General features: G+C 40.9%; 1 protein-coding gene across 1 annotated transcript; it reads right to left on the bottom strand.

The window, feature by feature from the left end:
• Nucleotides 1-2,449: 2,449 nt before the first annotated feature.
• LCA5L (lebercilin LCA5 like) lies at nucleotides 2,450-11,033 on the bottom strand. The gene is made up of 6 exons (XM_039553289.1): nucleotides 10,838-11,033; nucleotides 8,159-8,670; nucleotides 7,023-7,160; nucleotides 5,296-5,389; nucleotides 2,990-3,093; nucleotides 2,450-2,715 (listed from the first exon to the last, which is right to left on the bottom strand). The coding sequence occupies exons 1-6, from the start codon at nucleotides 10,998-11,000 to the stop codon at nucleotides 2,515-2,517; spliced, it is 1,212 nt and encodes a 403-aa protein (XP_039409223.1). The 5' UTR covers nucleotides 11,001-11,033; the 3' UTR covers nucleotides 2,450-2,514.
• Between the last annotated feature and the right edge of the window lie 3,966 nt (nucleotides 11,034-14,999).

The following is a 14,999-nucleotide window of genomic DNA, read 5'->3' as shown; positions in this document are numbered from 1 at the left end:
GAAAGCAGGCTGACAACCACCCAGCTTCCAAATTCCAGCTCTTTGGGAATGCAAAAACCTGGAAGTTACCAAACAAGGACTAACTTTCACCTGGTAACAGGTAAAAATGTTAAAGAATTTTTAATACAACACATTTTCAGGGATACACAGCAAGCACAGAATGTTCTTTTGTTGTTCTGGAAAAATCATGGAAAGCAATTGCCAGCGCTTGTAAGGTTTAATAAACATTTAATGAAAATAAAATGTTTTTTAACAGTCTTAATGTTGAAATTTTCTAAAGGTAAATTGATGTACTTAACTATCAGAAATAATTAGTGTATTCTCAGGAGGTTGTTTTAACGAGGAGCATTGGGCTCTTCCCACTCCGACCCCGTCACGGAGTTTGGGATTTGCCTTGTGCCCCCCCCACATCCCTCCCGTGTCTGCCCTCGCCCCTCTGGTGCTGGACCCTGCGGGGTTGTCTCCTTGCAAACAGCCCTCCCCAAAGAGCTCCTTCATCGGGTCTTTCTTCCTCTCAGCCAGCGTCAGGAGGCTGCAGCGCTGCGCTCCAGAGGCGCTGTCCTGCCTGGCCACGGCGATTTGCCCAAAAGAAGGTTCATAGGCCCCGAAGGAGATTTTCCCTCTGGACCCAGCGGTGTCCCTGCAGCTCTGGCCCGCCTGTCTCTGGCTGCACAGGCTGCCTGCTTTGGATTTGGTACCTGATGTGTGAACCCCCTGGTGCAAATTCTCAACGGCTTCTGAGAAGATGTATTTACTTTTCAGCCTAGCAGGGATTTTCTTTGGAATTGCACCTTCACTCCTGGCTTTCTTCTTTTGATGCTCATCTGGTTTTTTCTCTTCTTTTTCAACTTCTTCCACTGCATCTCCCTCTTGATTGTTCTCTTTTACTCTGTCACTTTCAGGATTTTGTTCAGTTTTCATCAGAATTTTCAACTCCTGTTTGAGAAACTCTGTCTCTTTTTCCATTTCTTTCAGAAATTCTGAACAAGCACGTTCTTCCATCAGTAGTTTGCCCCCTGAAATATTGTGGGGTTTAAGAACATGAAGAGTTATGAAGCCTTAAAGAGAGCAAGTATCACATCCTTATTTCACTGTTCCAGTTATTATTGATGGTACTTCAAATACTATTTATAATAAATACAACAGGGTGGGGCACGATCTAAGCAAGATCATTCTGCACTGAATCGAGGTTAATCTCTTTACTTTTTTCATGATGTTGATTTAATTAAATGAATTTAGCTGCAATTACAATCAGTGATGGCTAAATACAGTGCCAGAAAGGTCATGTACAATGCAACAGAGAAATCAGGTGAGATCTGAACTCTAATCGTCATTTTCTGATTTTTAAGTGGAACTTAGAGATATGAGTGATTTCCTTTCCCTTAATTCACAACAGAGTTGCTTGTGTGGAGCAGAATATACAGCAACTCTCTCACCTGGAAATGAGGGGGCTCCACTGTTCAGCAGGAAAAGGAATGTGTGTACAGTAATGCCATTTATCTGTGCAGGGGACGACTTGTAATGGATCCTGTGCTCTGCAGAGACTCACAGAATACCCCCAAAATGAGACGTAATCCAAGCTTTGAGGAGAAATAAGAAGTTTCAGGAACTAAAAAAGCCAAGGAAGGCTTCAATAAAAGTCTAATATCAATGAGAGAAACTCAGATTTCACCGATTTTTCAGAGATTCATAGGGAGCATCTGAAGACTTGTGTTTTCTGTCAGTTTTAAAAGGGCATTTCAAAGACAAATGATGAGTTTGGTTATCTGGGGGCCTCTGCAAAGGCCGCAGGCTGAAAAGGCAGAGTACAAACCTCAGGAGTTAACACATCCCAGCTTCCAGGCTCCAGGAAGTGCCCAGGCATCACCTGTTTCACCTGAGTAAATGTGTGACCTGGAGGCCTCCTGCCACTTGTGACATATTTAGAATGATGGCACTCAGACCTTTGCTCTTCCTACAAGCCTTAATGGAAAAACCAGGAATATTTCCAGAAAGAAAAACTTGGATAAGTGAACAGCACTGGGTTTTCTTCCCTCTGTTTTACAGAATTTCTTCAGAATAAAGATGTTTACAGATGAGTCCCTTGTATGTAAATTTTCCATGAGAACACAGTGGCTGAGATTGACATAAAATCTCTTTACAGGGATCACTGTGATGAGGAGATGCTTCCCAGCCCTTGCAGTCCTTTTCCTTTCCCAGCCATGGAAAAACACCTTCACACCAGCTGTGATGAAGATTCCCAGATATCCCTTTGAGATCAGTGTTTGATTAGTGTGGATTAACAACTCTTAATTATCCTGTTACAGACAGAACACTGAATTTCTATCAGCCTGACCAGGAAGTACTTTGGGAAGAACAGCAGGATGGAGATGTCACATCCTGCAGAGCAGCTCTGCTGTCAGTGCAGCACCACCAGCAGCTGCATTTTCCATCCCAAATGGTTCTGTGCCTTCAGTGACACTTCATACATCATTTGGAACCAGTTCCTGTCAGCCAGGTGCCAGTTAATGGCTGTCAGACCACATAAATTACCAGGACTTCTGTTAATTTGCAAAGATCAGGTGAGTTTCTGAGAGAAATGTTGAACATACCTCTGTGTGTCCTGTTAGAAGTTTCTGGCACTGGTATTTTCTTAGTTGCTTTCTTTTCTTTTCTACACTGGGCATTTTCCTTTGCTTTACCTTCTTCACCCTTATCTTCTGAAGGCTTTTTCTCCTACAATTGGCCATTAAAGATAAAAATAATGAGGGAATGCTTGTTTAGTGACTTTTAAAAGAACACAATCAGTGCAATACTTATAAAAAGATTAGGAATTTCTATTGCTGTTACATTCTTATTTTGCGTCACAGCATCTTTTCTGTACTGTAATTACACTCATCCAAGGTGATGGATCAGGCTATCCAGGCATATTCCTGCAACTTAGGGAACAAGATACACCTTGGCTGAGAGTTTAAACAGGGGATTGGGTTTGGATCCAGATCTTTCCCACCTTTTTTAGCTGGATTGGATTTTTTTCTGTTTCCTGGTGCTGAGACAGCAGCAGCTCTCTAAAACTCTCTTTATCTACTTGTACTGATCTGTCTACTCTCAGACCTGTTGAATAGGACAAGCATTAGCAACACAGTAATTTCTGGAATTAGGTTGTTGATATAAATAAAAGATATCTCTGACAACTGACAATATGTGACCAAGAATTTAAACGTTTTTTAATGCATATCTTAATGCCCTTGAATAAAAGAAATTATTTTTTCTGCCCAAACTGTAAATGCTGAAACTGGAACAGAAACAGCAACCTGGACTTCTGAGCCTTTTTATCTGTACATCACTACATCCTAAACATACTTACATGCATAAATATATATAAAAATATACTACAAAGTCCTGTTCAGACAGAACATGTACAGTCAGACAGGTGTGTCTATGCTCCAGAGCCCACATGGGCTCAATTTTTGGTTCCATTCTAGTGTAAATTTGAGAGGTCTTCTATGAAGCCTCAGAGTTCAGTTTCCTAAACGTGGATCTTTATGGAAACCAGCTCATCATGGGAAATGTTTAACACTGTTTGAAATATCTATGGTCTTTGGAAGAGATTCCAAGGGGAGTGACTGAATGAGACATTTAAAGAAATAGCTGGATATGAGATGGAGAAGATTAGTACATTGTCCCTTTACTGTATTTTTGGAATAATTTTGACATGAACACAGCAGCTGAGAAAGTTGCTACAACCACAACAGCAAAAACGGGATCTTACCCACATCCACATTGGCCCTTATTCCCAGTTTTGAGCTCAGAAATCAAAGGATAAAATGCATAAAAATGATGCCATCCCAGTGCTCGCAGTTGGGCGGTGAAAGGGACGCTGGTGACCAGTCTGGAATGGCTCTGATGCTGCGGGGGGAATTGGCTCTCCCAGCTGCTCCAGGAGTTTTCCCAGCCGGATCCGCGAGGCGTTTCCCGGGATCGGGACTAGGGGGCGCTGCACCCCCAGGTGAGCCGCCGCCACCTGCCCGCGCCCCGCTCCCAGCCCGAGCTCCTGGAATTCAGGGCTCCATCCAATAAATCCATTCCGGTTACGTGCGCAGAGCTTTCGGACCGCCCGAGGAAGCCTCCCTGCAGCCATTTATCAGCAGTGTTAAAAGACCCAGCTCCAAATTTCAGGATTTGTTTCCTGATGGCTAAAAAAAAATTTTTGTGGATGTTGACGAGAAAATAATGACCTGAAAAAGCAACTCTTTAGGAATCTGCTAAAGGAAAATTCAAGTCAAGAGTGAAAAGGAAAACAAGCTGTCAGCAATTCCAGCTCTGGGTTTCCAAATCCATTGACTGGCAGAGAATGAAACCTTTATTGTAAAAATTCCAGAGGATCGAGCAACTTTGCTTGGAAGTTTTCATTACAAAGTATCATGTCTCTCTCCAGCTAAGCTCCCTTATCTTGCTTAAAGGAAAGAAGAATATTTAATTATTTAAATAATAACAGCGATTTAAGTACCATAATTGAATAGCAATATTGTACAAGGCCATAGGTGAGTAAAATTTTTAAAAATGGTAGTTATGTGGTGTAACTGAAACAGGAATTCAGAGTTTCATAAAAAAAAAAGTCTGACTTGGGAATATGATTTTTTCTTATTTTTCCACCTTGAATTGCCAATCTTTTCCCTGTAGATCATGGCAGTTAAGGCAGAGTTAATGGGTTTGCAAAGGCAATGAAGAGGAAAGAAATAAGCAACTGAGTGTGATAAGATTTTGTACTGCTGCCATAACTTGAGGAATTCTGTGAGCAGCATTTCCAGCAGACACTTTGCTAAGTGCTCTTTGGTACCCCTATGAAGGAAGTCCTGATTTCTGCTTCAGTTTAGGAGCAGGAATATCTGATCAGTGTTTTAAAGAGGTGCCTTACCCAGGGAAGTCCATGTTCAGATCATTCAATCCTAAATTCTGGGCGTACTTGAGGCAGACTGGGGCATCTCAAATAGGGCTGGTTGGCTTTAATCAGCTGAATCCCACTCCAGGCAGCTGCCCTTGGAATGTTGGATAGCCAAGGCTGCATGTAACAGATATTTCTCCCCAATATCTATCTGAGCATCCATGTGAAAGAAATACTCTAAAGAGCTCTTTCTTCCTTGGTAGAACTTAAGTTACATTGTTCTTTTCTATCGTTCCAGCCTTTAACCTTCCTAAACCTTTTCAGCCCATACAAAAGCACTACTTTGGCATTTAATTCGGAATATACCTCCCCGTTCTGAAAGAGTGGAAGTGTCCTTTAACTAAACAAAAGGAAGATGATTACAGATGTACTTTGGTCATTAGGTATCCAGTCACTTCTGTCCCTCAGGGCTTTTGGCATCCGATTTGCATAAATATTCCTTATGTAAAGTTGCCGATCCTTTTCCTAAGAAGAAAGAGACACAATTAAGCTTCCAATATGCATTAAAAATTACTCCCTAGCAACTCAATTTTCCCATGCTGGGTGAAACCCATCAGGGATTTCACCTTTTGCCAGACCCACGTGGTGGCTTTGTCTTTTACATTTTTTCCAGACTAAATATTTTTTGCCTTTACTTCCTCTTTTTTTGTTGATTTTTTCTTTAACACATTTACTCAGTGCCCTTGTCAAGTGCTCAGTTGTTCCACAACCTGTTGCTCTGGTGGTGACATAAACTCCAGAGGCACATTTTGATATTTATTTAGCAAGATTCCTCTTTCCTTAATGAAATCTTCCTTAAAAACAGAAGACAAATCTCAGTAACACTCTCACCACACCAGTTTTCAGTGGGAAAAAAGAGGAGCTTCATTTACTTAGGAAAATTACAAATTATCCTGGAAGTGGAATGGCCTGAAATAAGACAGGTGCCTAAAACTATGAATTTGTAAGGATAAACTCTGTTCTGGCACAGAAATAAGGTTAATAAACATGTCTGGTCTTCTTTGTGCAAATCAATAGAAGATTTTGTGGATCTAAATAGAAAATTCCGAGACCTGGAAACACAGAAAACTATGTGGAAAAAAGATGAAATAGAACTATTTTAGAGAAGTGTTAAGGTGAGAACTCTACTTTAGAATAATTTGCATTTGGGGACAGTTTTATATTAGTGGCCTGAGATTACAATTGTTCTCATCTCCCAGTTCTGCACATCCAGGAGGAGATCAGACTCTGACAGGGAAATAGCACTGCCAAGTACCAGAAGGAAACTTCTGCACCTGACACACAGGGAAGAGGGATAAATAACACCCCTGTGCAGAAATCTAAACCTCCATGAATCCTCAGGAATTGCCTGTCCTGCCCTTCACAATATCTGGGAAAACTCCCCTTAATGTCTTTCACAGACATTTGATTCCATTTGGGAAGAGAAAACTCCCCCATGGGATCACCTTGACACAGAAATGCATAAATAAATGTATTTTAACTGTGTTACAGACACAATTATGAAAAAGCCACAAGGGATTCCAGGTTTTCTGGAATATGTACTGGTTTTATTCATTACAACTCACATGACATCCCATTCCTGGCAGTTTTGGTTTCATTTCCTTTTAGTTTTCCTGTATGTTTGATTTACAAGTAAGTATTACAGAAAGTGCTGAACTGGACCTATTTGTCCCAAAAACATTTGTCTAAAAACAAAACTGGAAATTGAGCGAACTCTTGAAACATTTCCATGCAAAGGTCTAGTTTTGCAGGTTGTAATATTTGGCTCATTTTGATTTGTTTCTGTGAGGGAGCTCCTTTAAAGTGAGTAGATTAATCTATTTGACCCAGAAGTAGCAAAATGGTAGCACATTGGTGTGGATTTGGGTTCAATTTCTGAGGCATTAATCTCTGTTTCAATTCATTATTGAACTATTTCTAACAAATAAGCCCTACAGTAATGCCAGAATTGGACATTTTTGGCTTTTTTAGTAGATACAGACTCAAGCAGGAAACCAAATTCCGTTAGTAAATACTATAAAAGAAGCAAAAGGAATAGGTAACATTAAATACTTGAATTTTCTTGTAGAGACAGAAGCCTGGATAAAATCTGGAATACCTTAATTTTTTGCTGAACAATGTGAATTTCCATTAGCAAGTTCTTTGTGATCATCCCAGCTTCCAGGAGTTTTTTACTCGCACTTGCCAGCTGACGACTAAAGGTGCTGTTGTTCAGCTTCATCTGCATTTCCAGACTCTTAAAAAGTGACAGATTTTACCATATGGATGGACTCAGTGTGACAGTTGAAAAATTTCAGTTCTTGACAGATTTAAAATGCAAGTGTGATAATATAAGGAAATTTAAGCTTATAATGATATATAATAACAGTTACTACCATTTAATTATAATATAAATAATATTATAAATATATTGTAAACAATACATGAAATTATAATGAAGTATCTGAAAAATTGCTTTCAAAATAAGAAAAATATAATTTAAACCCTAATTTCACTAAGCAAAGGAAAAGGTTTTCTCATTTAATCACAAAAAATACATTACCTTTCTTTGGATTAATAATTACAACCGTCTTTGAGAAACATTAAGGCTTTCTATTCACAGAGACCTATGAACTGTGGCAGAATAAGGAGGCTTAGAGTAAATGAAAATTTGGTAATTTATTGGGTTCTTTATCTTCAGAACCCAGTGCCATGCACTGGAATTCTAAATCCTAAAACTGTAGGGTGGACACCCAACCCTGTGTGCTTTTTACAGCTGCTCATTAGGACTCCTGGAAACAGAAGGTTTTTAAAAGAGGGTCTGCATTCAGCTCTTAATATTTACAGTTTCTCTTAAGATTTCCTGGCTCTTTATTTAATTCTGTGCATAACGGACCCCATAGAAATGAGAAATTAATTCCTGGAGGACCATGGAAATTTGACTCTTTCAGTTTTGTATTAAAAACTGTGTTCCTGTGTTTTTTGTGCCAGGGTCAGTGAGAGTAAAGAAACATGAGCTATTAAAAGGAGGTGAATTACCTCCTCTTAAACTTCCTTACACTTGGGAGAGCACTGGATTAAACAGCATCCAGTGTTACAGGATTATATCAGAACCATTCATGTGATAAGCAGCCAAAAATTTTCCACTACTCCTGCGCCAAAAGCTCTCCTGCTCAATGGTCCTTGTGACTCCCTCCCGATTTAGGATATTCTATGGCCCTATATTCCACAAATACAATTCTTTGCAGGCATTACCTGTATTCTCTCATCCTTTACTTCCAGTGTTTCATTAAGGACTGACAACCTGTGATCAAGTTCCTCTCTCTCTGCAAGAGCTTTGTCTTCTGACAGCACAAGCAAGGTCTTCAAATCACCTTTAGTTTTCCTCAGCTCCGCTTCAACTTTTTTGAGCTCCCTGGCTGTGTTTTTCTCGGCCTCCTGAGACATCTTCAGGAGTTCCCTTAGCTCCTTCATCTCGTTTCGATGCCCTGCTAGCAGCTCCTGCAAGTGGCTCTCTGCGTTGCAGTACCTGTCTATGGCCTTGGCGTGCTGGCGGTTGAGATCTTTCAAAGCCTGGTTCTCTAAGCTCGACGCCTCGATTTTTCTTTGCAAGTCAAATACTTCGTTCTTCAGCTCTTTGATTTTGTGCAGCCTGGCTGATGATATTCGCTGGGCTGTGGTGTTTTTGTCCTGGTAAACCACCCCGCTCTGCAGGGTTAAAAATGAGGAGTTCAAATACGAGGTTTTTGCAGCCGGCCATTTCTTCCCTCCTGCATTGAGATCAGAGCAAATGGGCATTGATACAGAGAAATAATTTGAGACAAGCCAATCCCTGTGTGCCTCTTCTGCTCACATAAACTCCTCCTACTACTTAACTACTCCTAAAATGCTCACCCAATGACATAATTGTGGTTTCTTTACAAAATGCCCCAAAACTCTGATGTTCACTGAGCAGCCTGGTCTAGGACAAGGTTCCCTGTCCACAGCAGGGAGTTGGAACAAGAGATCTTTAAGGTGCCTTCCAACCCAAACCATTCTAGGATTGTGTGATTCAAATAATTCACAGATAAATGCATTAAATATTTTATGTCTCTGTGTATTTCTGTGGCTGCAGCAGACCACAGCTAGCAGCCAATGGAAATAAATCAATGGAAATCAATTTTCAATCTAAGTTTTCTCCCTGTAAATCATGCACTTCACTAACATAGCCACAATCTGAGGAACCAAATTCAACCCATCAGGATCTACACCTTGAATAGGGGCATGGTAAGAAAACCCCAAACATCAGAGTATTCTACAGATCTGCAAGGTTTCAAAAACCAACATGACCCCAACAGCACATGGTTAAAATCCCTGCAGCTGGGATTTCTAACCAGTTTTCTACAACTTTCCAGTCAGCTTTGAATTAAACTACATTTTTAATTAAACCTTAAATGCTCTTTGCATAGAACAGGTGTGCAGTTGTCTACATGGTTTCTAAACAACAGCTGAAAAAAATATATTCATGGGCTACTTCTCAGTGTGTTGTTTCCATTTCCCTCTCCTTATGGCCAGGATTTTGTGTGAATTACTCTAATTTTCTTTTCCTGAAGCAGAATTAGAATTTAAAAACAGTCAAGACTATAAATCTGAGTGTGTTCCCCTCTTTCAGGCATATATTCAATTTTATTACAGCTCTCATGGCATTTCAGGAAGTATTTTGCTGAAAAATTTATTATAATTTATAGATCACCTCATATTTTATGGATAAAACAGGTGAGGTCCTGACTGAAAAAACCACCAGAATAAAAGGATAGATCTTTCCAAGAATTTCTGTTGAATCCAATGTTTTCTGTAACACAATTCCACTGCAGGAAAACTACAATAAGACCACAAATATTGCCACACAAGTATTTACAAAATTACATTATTTTACTATTTTATTTTGCCAGAATGGACTGAGAGGATGGAAAAGAAAAGGGCAAATACCTTCCTGCAAAAGCTGTCAGAAGTACTGTGAAATGTATTTAATTTCCAGTAGTCATGGACAAGCAAAAATAAACACTTTATCCAAATGATGTATGCCATCTACAAATATATACAATAAAGTATCCACCACAGGTAGAGGTCAACAATGATTTTTTGCTGACTAGATTTAAAAAATGTCATTATTTTTTCTGGTCTGCTAGTTTCTTGCCAGTATAGCTTCTTGACAGCAGCATATAATAACAGAGATTATAACAGAGACAATCAGTGGCTCTTCTCTTGTTCTTTTGATTGATTTCCATCTTGTAGCTTTGGTAAATCAAGATGAAATTTTGAAGCTCAGCAGGAAAAGGGAAAAGGGTTGCTGGTTTTCCACTGATTTTTTTCGATGTGGCCTGGTAGGATTTAAGAAAGGATGGGTCTAGATGAGAAAAGATGCAGATATGGAGGGATTCCTCACTGTTAACAGTGACATGGATTCAGTCTACATTTACGTATTTGTCCTGTATGCTCATTCCACTGAAGCACAAACCTCATTTCACATGATACACCATGCCCAAGCTGGCCACAAAATGGCTGTTTTCTGGTCAAAACTGACACTTTTGTGCATGATTTTTAACCATTTTCTCATGGAAGGTTTTTTCAGACTCTCCAGGTGATGCATGGTCAGAAACCAAAATGTGGGAGTGCCATTTTCAGGTCCTTGGGGTAAAGCTGAGGAATAAGGATTGCCAAGGGCTCCCACATGCCAGGTGATTATCCCCTTGGATCAATGAGTATTGTGGGATAACACAGTAGGGAATCTCTCTCTCTCTTCCCTTCCCTTACTGGTGTTTGAAACAGAATTTATTATATTCTTTCCCTGAGAAACTGTTGTCCCTGTCCCTAATTATTGAAAAAAAAAAAGCCAAAGAAAGGGAATAATGATATTTCTTAAGAGAGTCTCATACCACCAGAAAACAAAATTACCTTTTTTATCTCCTTGGCCAAAGAGACGCTGACCACATTTCTTTTTTTCCTTTTTTGTCTTGTCCTTTTTCTGTGTATCCTTCTCTTCAATTCCTGGTGTTTCTAGAGGTTTGCCTCCTCTGACTCTTTCAGGCTCAGTCACTGACAAAGCCCTGGGAATCATCACTGTGAGAGTGTTCACCTGTATCTTCTCCAAGAGGTCACTACCCTACCTGTGATTTCATAATATTTCATGTCATAAAAATACCATTTAGTCACATTTTTCAACAATTAGACAGCAAGTCAGATCACAAGATCACAAAATTAGTTAATCCCCTAAAATAGCACAAAAACCACCCTGGCTGCCATATTAACAGTAGAAGCAGAGGATAGAGAAGAACCTAAAGCAATTTTAATATGCATGTAAAAAGCAGATATTTAGAATAAAATAAATCATTCTAACTAATTTTCTAGATCTTTCTGAATAACTGTTATGCTTCTCTTTTTTTTCCTTTTTTCCCACCTTTTTTTTTCTTTTATTTTCCTTATCAAGGCTACTGGGAAGTACAAGAACAGATCAGTTTATTCTCCTGGCAGAATTATTTAAACACTGTAGTTCTGGTAAACATTGTTTCTTGGGATATGGCTCGAGATCCATTCCATTTTCTTACTGTTATGTTCCAATCCATTTCAGGTGAGGAGAGGCAAGTTTTGCCTTGAGCCACAATTGTGGAAAGAAATTAGGTTCTAAACACACCCCAAAAGTGAGATTAAAACACAAAAGAGGTTAAATGTTGGGATAAAAGCAATAATTCAACTTTTATTTTTTGCATAAAAGAGGGAAAAAATTTAAAAGTGGGAAAATATATACTAATAGAGGCAAGGTCATATTCACCTCATAGCAACAACAGGGCCATGAAGAAATTAATCTTTCCTCCCTTAAAATTCATTTATAGGCAAAGAATCTTACACAGTAGGAGAATAAGTTGTATATTTTGGGGTCTAAAAGGAGCATGGCAACTGTAGAAAGGAAATTTGAGGGGGTTAAAGTGCTGTTTTAGTTCACATGGGCTTTAACACAACCCCTTCACTAACAAAATATGAAACTATTTTCTTAGAACCTTCTAACTCCTTCGTTGGCATTTTTGCTTTGTGCGGGCATTTCATTTTAAATTAAATTTAATCAAATTTCCTGAGGGGGAGAGGGGAATCACATAGCTCCCACAGAAAATTAAAAAACGTAATTCAGGATTGCACGGAACATTTTAGGCTGAATCACAACAGTTTCATTACTCTTAATTCCTTTGCATGAACAATTTTTCCTTGTGCAATACTGAGGAATGCCACAGTCCTGCTAAATAACCCACAAGAGATGAAAAATCATACTTTGAGCATTAGGCAAAGCCCAGGTTGGTACATAGAACGCTATTTGTGTTTAAATTTGATTTGGCACTGCCAAAACTTTCTAGGCAAATTGTCTTTAAAGTAAATTACCTAAAATTAAACTTAAAAACTACTGCTTTAATTTGTTTTGATGAGAAGTGTGGCCTCATCCAGAGCAGGTGTTGAGAAGTAAATAAAATAGAAAAGGAGAAGACAGCAAAACCAAAAGTGAAGGACAAGAAACAGATATTAAATGAAAGATACTACAATAGAATTAAAAAGGCAGTAGCTGAAACGGGGCTGGAATGGACAAACTCCAGGAGAATTTATGTTTAAAAGGTGCAGGAATAAAATAATTAGGACCAAATCCCTGTGTCAAAGATGAAAATGTCCCGCCTGGACACACAATCCCACACCCAGCCCCATTCCCTGGCACCCCCTCAGTGTCTGAGATGGACACACAATCCCACACCCAGCCCCATTCCCTGGCACCCCCTCAGTGTCCCACCTGGACACACAATCCCACACCCAGCCCCATTCCCTGGCACCTCCTCAGTGTCTGAGATGGACACACAATCCCACACCCAGCCCCATTCCCTGGCACCCCCTCAGTGTCCCACCTGGACACACAATCCCACATCCAGCCCCATTCCCTGGCACCTCCTCAGTGTCCGAGATGGACACACAATCCCACACCCAGCCCCATTCCCTGGCACCCCCTCAGTGTCTGAGATGGACACACAATCCCACACCCAGCCCCATTCCCTGGCACCTCCTCAGTGTCCCACCTGGACACACAATCCCACACCCAGCCCCATTCCCTGGCACCCCCTCAGTGTCTGAGATGGACACACAATCCCACACCCAGCCCCATTCCCTGGCACCCCCTCAGTGTCCCACCTGGACACACAATCCCACACCCAGCCTCATGTCCTCCCCTCACCCCGCCCTGTTTTCCCTGTCCCCCTGGCACCCACAGGTGAAGGATCCCACCTTGTTCCGTGTCCTCTCAGGGAGTCTCTCCCCACTTCCACCCCAGTGTGTGCTGTCCCCTCATGGCCTCACGAGCCGCCATCACCAGCCTCCATCACTGTTGCTGTGGGAAATGGCGGCAGCACCCTGGGAGTGAGGTCTCACCCTTTTTCTCCCTCTTCCCTCCCTCTTCCCTCACCCCAGACCTGGCAGAGGAGCCTGTGTGTGTATTTTCACCCTCATATTTCAGTACCACACCGGGGTTTTAATGGCGATTTGGCAATGTGGGTCCCACTGTGCTCTGGCCATGGAGGCGCCTCACGGCCTGGACGCGCCCTCAGAGCGCACAGGCCGGACCCAGCGGGCTCCAAACTTGGCACTAAACTCAACATTCTTATGTTGAAAAAGGGGAAAAATCCCTTCAGAATGAAGTCATGTTTTCCTTCGAGGCTGCACACAATGGGAATCATGATCCAAAGCCCTCACCAGCCAGCCCCCGGTGCGCTGGGGCTTTGGGAATGGCTTTTCCGTGAGCGGGTCAGTGAATGTTTCAGGGATGAAGCCGAGCAGGAGAGAGAATTCATTGGCAATTCTGTCCCAGCATTTGACCGTGGATGTTTGGTGGTATGAGTATTTACTGCCTTGAGGACATGGTGTGATTCTTGTGGATGGTGCTGTGCAAGGCCAGGAGTTGGACTCGAAGATCCTTGTAGGTCCCTTCCAACTCAGCTTATTCTGTGATTCTCTGATAAATTATTAACATCATTATCACAAGGCTTATCAGTATGCTGTGAAGCCCAGGACCAATTCATCCTTTGGTTGTACTTCTTCAGGGCACAGAAAACCAAATATTTTGGAAACACTATATTCTGAATGGCCAGTCATTTCCCAGACTATACTCACATATAAAATCTCCCGATAAACAAGCATGTGTAATAATTTCAGGCAATAATTTATGTTTTCTCACTGGGGTTTTTTTCTGGTGGTTGTTCTTTTTCAGCAAAATACTCTGAAAATACCTGTTTCTAATAGGCTTTTTGCTGGACCTCCTGCTGGCTCTCAAAAGTAAAAAGAAATGACAGATGGTGAGCCACAGTAAACTATCCATATTGTTATTTTTAGTTTTCAGTGGGTTTTTCAGGATCCCAGCTCCATACATGGAGTACTGCATTTCCAGTTTCACATACTGGTTAACATAGACAAAAAACTTCCTTTCTACAGCATTTTTAGTCTTTACTACTATATGATAGTGTATTTAGTCCTATCCAACCGATTCTGGAAATAAAGTATTACAGTCCATTTTAAGTGTTTTCAGGATCAGACATTGCTACATTCAATCTTATCATGTGAAACGTGTGTTTCTGAAACCTAGTCCAGTTTCACCTTTGGCACAGGGTCAGCTTTACTGAGCTCATGTTGCACACAGCAGAAACAGACTTGTCCCTTAAAATTTGAAAATAATCTGTGACCGTTTAACATTCTTCAAATACCTCTCATGCCCAGAGACCTCCTTTAGCAAGTATGTGCAGCCAGCCACTGAACTGTGGCGATCTCTGGGGTAGAAGGCGACACCAGATGGAAAAAAAAGAGCATCCTGGATAACACAGGAGAATGGGAATTTTTTTGCCAAGTATTCTGGACCTCTTCTGACACCTTGTGCTCTGGAAATTTGCCCTGGTGATGCAAAAAGGAGGAGAAAATGTAACAATAGGTTCTGGGTACATCGAATCAGCCAAATCACCCTCCTCAGTGCCTGGCAGTGTCCTGACACACATTTATGCCAGGAAAGTCCCTGAGCCCTGCAGTGTAGGTGATGATCTGAATTCTT

Source organism: Corvus cornix, chromosome 1, assembly GCF_000738735.6.
Source record: "Corvus cornix cornix isolate S_Up_H32 chromosome 1, ASM73873v5, whole genome shotgun sequence".
NCBI lineage: Eukaryota > Metazoa > Chordata > Aves > Passeriformes > Corvidae > Corvus > Corvus cornix.
The sequence above is the reverse complement of the archived record's forward strand: the minus strand, read 5'-3'. Positions and strand labels throughout refer to the sequence as shown.

Excerpts from the sequence above, each read along its gene's own strand:
- LCA5L (XM_039553289.1), bottom strand. The coding sequence starts at position 11,000 with ATGATTCCCAGGGCTTTGTCAGTGACTGAGCCTGAAAGAGTCAGAGGA. Across the intron at positions 7,161-8,158 it reads TAAAGGATGAGAGAATACAG|AGTCTGGAAATGCAGATGAA; the intron begins GTAATGCCTGCA and ends TCACTTTTTAAG. Across the intron at positions 3,094-5,295 it reads CTGGATACCTAATGACCAAA|GTCTGAGAGTAGACAGATCA; the intron begins GTACATCTGTAA and ends CCTATTCAACAG.